The sequence below is a fragment of the Nematolebias whitei genome, chromosome 1 (assembly GCF_014905685.2).
Source record: "Nematolebias whitei isolate Nwh7 chromosome 1, NemWhi1, whole genome shotgun sequence".
Lineage (NCBI taxonomy): Eukaryota > Metazoa > Chordata > Actinopteri > Cyprinodontiformes > Rivulidae > Nematolebias > Nematolebias whitei.
In genome coordinates, this window is record NC_056498.1 from 43,778,197 (window position 1) to 43,782,850 (window position 4,654).

Here is a 4,654-nt window from a genome sequence, read left to right on the forward strand (position 1 = left end):
TACGTCACATCTATTATGCGTCACTGCTAACACATCGCATTTCTTTCATTTCACTGCTGACAACCCGGAATTGTGGGCAGAACCCTCAAATGTGGGCTGGTGTTTTGCCAAAAATTGATAGGCTGCCAAATGGCAGCCGCAGGAGCGTGCATGATAGGACTTTAACAAGAATTTAACAAGATTAACACTCAAAAACAATTATTTTTATTTTCATTGAAAATAGTTGGCATCCGCATGGAGTGGTGGAACAGGAACTGCATCTCATGGCACCACAGATTCTTGAATCCCAGTTAACTTCGGTCCAAATCAAAGAGATGCTGAACAAAACAATTTTTGATCCCATAATTTCTTCAGTCCAACCTGTGGATTAAAACCATCACCTGGTGTACCACAAGCACATCCAGGATTACAACATTCTGATTCACATAAGGTTGTTGTAGGCACAGTCAAGTAAAAATGGATGAATGTGGTCTTCCGGAAATATTACTAAATGAACGACTGCAGCTTCAGTTGATTGATTTTCTGTTTTTACTCCTCTCTGCAGGACCCAGTCATTCCGTCCTCAACCAGAGCCAGAGTGAATTGAATCAAAGCATCTGCTTTTCTTCAAGTCATACCAGAGATTACATCCTCTGGAATTCTTCCCTTTTTGTTGTTTCAGAAGAATTGTCACTTTTGAACTGAAATAATGAATTTTATTGGACCAATTTTCCTTTTGGATCCATTTTTGACCACTCCCAGGGCAAAAACCCACTAAATTTTCTTGAAGGAACCTCAACGGTGTCAACAGAAGCCGATTGTTCTCTGGATTCAGCCAAAACCAGGAGATCAGTTTGAAGACTTTGTTCTTCTTGGACTCTGACAGATCTCTCCTGGGAGCCGACATGCGCACCAAGCTGCAGGAGGTTTCCCCTCCTCCTCTGGATGTTACGATGGAGTGAACAGAAACAGGAGTTACTCAACAGAACTGACCCAAACCAAAGCAGGAAACCTTTGTTTTTCTGAGCAGAGAGCCCCTTCTCCTGGCTGCTGAGGAGCGAGGGACGTGTTTGGAGGTTCCCCACCACCAGGCTGCTGCTCGCAGATGGAGGCACACCAACACTCCCCAGATAGCAGCAGTGAGGAGTGCACCGTCCTGGAGGTTCCGCCCAGCAAGAACACCTGTCCCCAACATGCAGGGAAGGTAAGCTGGGACCCACAGGACTGTAATTACGAACACCAAGCAGAACGATGAGAGTAGAGACTGATGACAGCTGACATTTCAAGCTCTGCCTGAACCAATACATTAGGACAAAACCCCAGAAACTTAACAAAGTTTCTATTATCGTTTATGGTCTGGCTGGCTCTGGTCCAGACCTCAGACCTGTTGACCTCTTTTGTTTCCTGTTGCACTAAAACAAAGTAAAGGCAGGACCACAGAGGTTTCAGTTGACACATTTGTTCCACCAATTCTTGTCTTCCTTTAGACAATTAAATGTTTAATGTTTAATGGTTATTGTTGCACCAGGGGTCTGAGAGTAATGAAATTTCAATCATGTGTATGTCCTGTACTTATTGCAGTTTTGACAATAAAGTTGACTTTGACAACATATACTCAATTCACCATTATAATTGTCAAAATATATTTAACTTTTGTATTTAAATTCAAAGTCAAAGTTGGTCACATGTGGCACATGTGGTGGAATGAAGTTGTGTACACAGGGTCTCAGTTACATCCAAGAAAAAAATTATAAATTGTAAAGAAAAACGGTAATAAGATCTAAGATTTATGTCATAAATAAGGTTTTTGAATGTATTTTTAAGTCAAAGTCCAGATCCTTGTGGAACTCTCTGAACCACCAAGTATCAGGACCAAGGACTTGACTCTGTTATTTTCCTTTGACCTCTTTTTCCCCTAATCTGGGATCCACTAATTGGAGAAATGTAAGGATTTCTTGTCAAATTTTCTTCATGTGACTGTAAAAAGAGGATATTTGTGTTTCTTAATGTTTACTTTTCCAAATTATTCTAATGAAGACCTTACCTTCACATTTGTTTCACTCCTTACGTTCAAACCTTTGATTCCTTTCCTCAGTTGGTCCATTTGAGCCTACGGACAAGGCTAGCTTGGATAGTTCAGGTCTTTTTTTATTTTTATGTTGTACGTAATAATTGAAAACTAATAGAGAGACAGAGTTTTTTTATTTGTCATTTGCACCACATGTGGTGGAACAAAATTGTGTACACAGGCTCCCAGTTACATCCAACAAATTATTAAATTCAATTCAATTCAGTTTATTCATAAAGCACCAAATCACAATAAAGTTGTCTCAGGGCACTTTACAGAAACACTCACATACATAAAAGCCAATTAGTAAAGTTCTCTATCTAAGGAATCCAGCAGACAAGTTGAATCTTGGCTTCGTTGCAGTCTCCCATCCTGAGCAAGCACAGTGGAGACAGTGGAAAGAAAAACTCCCTTTAACAGGAAGAAACCTCCAGCAGAACCAGGATCAGGACAAGAGACCATCTGCTTTGACCGGCTGGTTGAGAGGACAGGAAGGAGAGACAGACGAACACAGAATGGTAGGTCCAGGTATAGGTCCAGGTGTACCTGAAAGATAAAAACATGTTAAGGATAGAAAAAATAATTACAAATACAAACCAGGTTGAGCAGAGTAAGTAAAGACAGTAGCAGAGTGAAAATTGTGGTCAGTCTGTCCTCCAGCAGTCTAAGCCTATAGCAGCATAACTAAGGGACAGCTCAGGAAACCCAAGCTGACCCTAACTATAGGATTTATCAAGAAGGAAAGTCTTAAGCCTAGTTTTAAAACTGGATAATGTGTCAGCCTCACGGACAGAGATTGGAAGTTGGTTCCACAAGAGAGGAGCCTGATAACTGAAGGATCTGCCTCCCATTCTGTTTTTGTAAATTCTAGGAACCACAAGTAAACCTGAAGCCTGAGAGCGAAGTGCTCTGTTTGGAAAATATGTAGCAATAAGATCTGTAATATAAGATGGAGCCAGGTTGTTGAGAGCTTTGTAGGTTAGAAGTAAGATTTTGAATTCTATTCTGGATTTGACAGGGAGCCAATGGAGAGAAGCTAAAACTGGAGAGATATGATCTCTCCTACTAACGCCAGTTGGCAGCAGTGTTTTGGATCAACTGAAGACGTTTTAAAGAAGTATTTGGACACCCAGATAATAAACCATTGCAATAGTCCAGTCTAGATGTGACAAATGCATGGAGCAGTTTTTCTGCATCATCTTTAGATCAGATGTTTCTAATGTTAGTGACATTATGCAGGTGGAAGAAGGCAGTTCTAGTAACGTTTTTAATGTGGGGGACAAAAGACATGTCCTGATCAAAAATAACACCAAGATTTTTAACATTAGAGCTGGAGGACAGATTAATGCCATCTAAGGAGGGAGAAAGACTGAAACATTCATTCCTAAGGTGCTCAGGTCCAAAAACCAAAACCTCAGTCTTGTCTGTGTTCAAAAGGAGAAAATTAAAGGTCATCCAGGTTTTTATGTCTTTAAGACATGCTTGTAGTCTAAGTAGCTGATTGGATTCATTGGGTTTAATGGACAAATATAATTGTGTGTCATCAGCATAACAATGAAAATGTATCCCATGCTGTTTAATAATTTTACCTAATGGAAGCATATATAAAGTAAAGAGTATTGGCCCAAGCACTGAGCCCTGAGGAACTCCATGACTAACTTTCGTGTATGAAGAAGATGTATTATTTACATTTACAAACTGGAATCTATCAGATAGATATTATTTGAACCATTTTAGAGCTGTTCCTATAATTCCAATATCATATTCAAGCCTATGAAGATTATAATCTATTATAAAATTATAAAACGTAAAAGAAAAACAGTAATACGATCTAAGACATATGTGTCAAGCTCAAAGCCTGGGGGCCAAATTTGGCCCTCATTGACATCTTATCTGGCCCACAAGCTGATATGTGAAACATAAAATGACAAAGGAAAGTGCACAGTGATTTTGAACCTGAAAGACTGTCATGAGAAAGTTATGACACTCCTTAGTGACTTAACCACTTATGAACCTCTGAAAAGAGATTTAGGAAAACCAAAAAAAGTGCAATCTGGTCCTCTGGACATTAAAAAAAAACAACAAAACAAAGCAAAAAATGTAGAAACGTTTCATCTCTCACCCGAAAGACTTCCTCAGTCTGAGGTGCTGTATTCAGCCCAGTCTCTTAAATATCTAGATCTAGGAAGTGGTTACAAGAAGAAGTTGATAGATTGCCTGAAAATTTTGGAGCATGACAAGGCTATTGACCGTTTTCTGTACCAGAGACTGTACCCAGGGGAGGCCACACCTAGTCTGTATGGTTTACCTAAAATTCACAAACAAGGTGTACCTTTAAGACCAATTGTTAGCATGATTAACTCTGTCTCTTACAATGTTTCCAAATATCTGGCGTCTGTACTCATCCCTTTAGTTGGCAGCTCAAAACATCACATACAGAACACCATGGACTTTGTGGATAAGGTGAGGGATGTCATCATGGAGACTGATGAAACAATGATCTCTTTTGATGTCACATCACTCTTTACATGCATTCCTGTTGATGATGCAGTAGAGGTGGTCAGTTTAAGATTAAAATCAGACACCACTCTGAGCAGCAGGACCACG

General features: G+C 39.7%; 1 protein-coding gene across 1 annotated transcript in view; it reads left to right on the forward strand.

Moving 5' to 3' along the window:
• Positions 1 to 739: 739 nt before the first annotated feature.
• The window catches only part of LOC119419929 (tripartite motif-containing protein 2), a 47,726-nt gene continuing 43,811 nt past the window's right edge, over positions 740 to 4,654 (forward strand). The window contains exon 1 of the mRNA XM_037687335.1: positions 740 to 1,183. Within this exon, the coding sequence (XP_037543263.1) occupies positions 1,085 to 1,183 (99 nt within the window). The 5' untranslated portion in view covers positions 740 to 1,084. The remainder of the gene's footprint in view (positions 1,184 to 4,654) is intronic.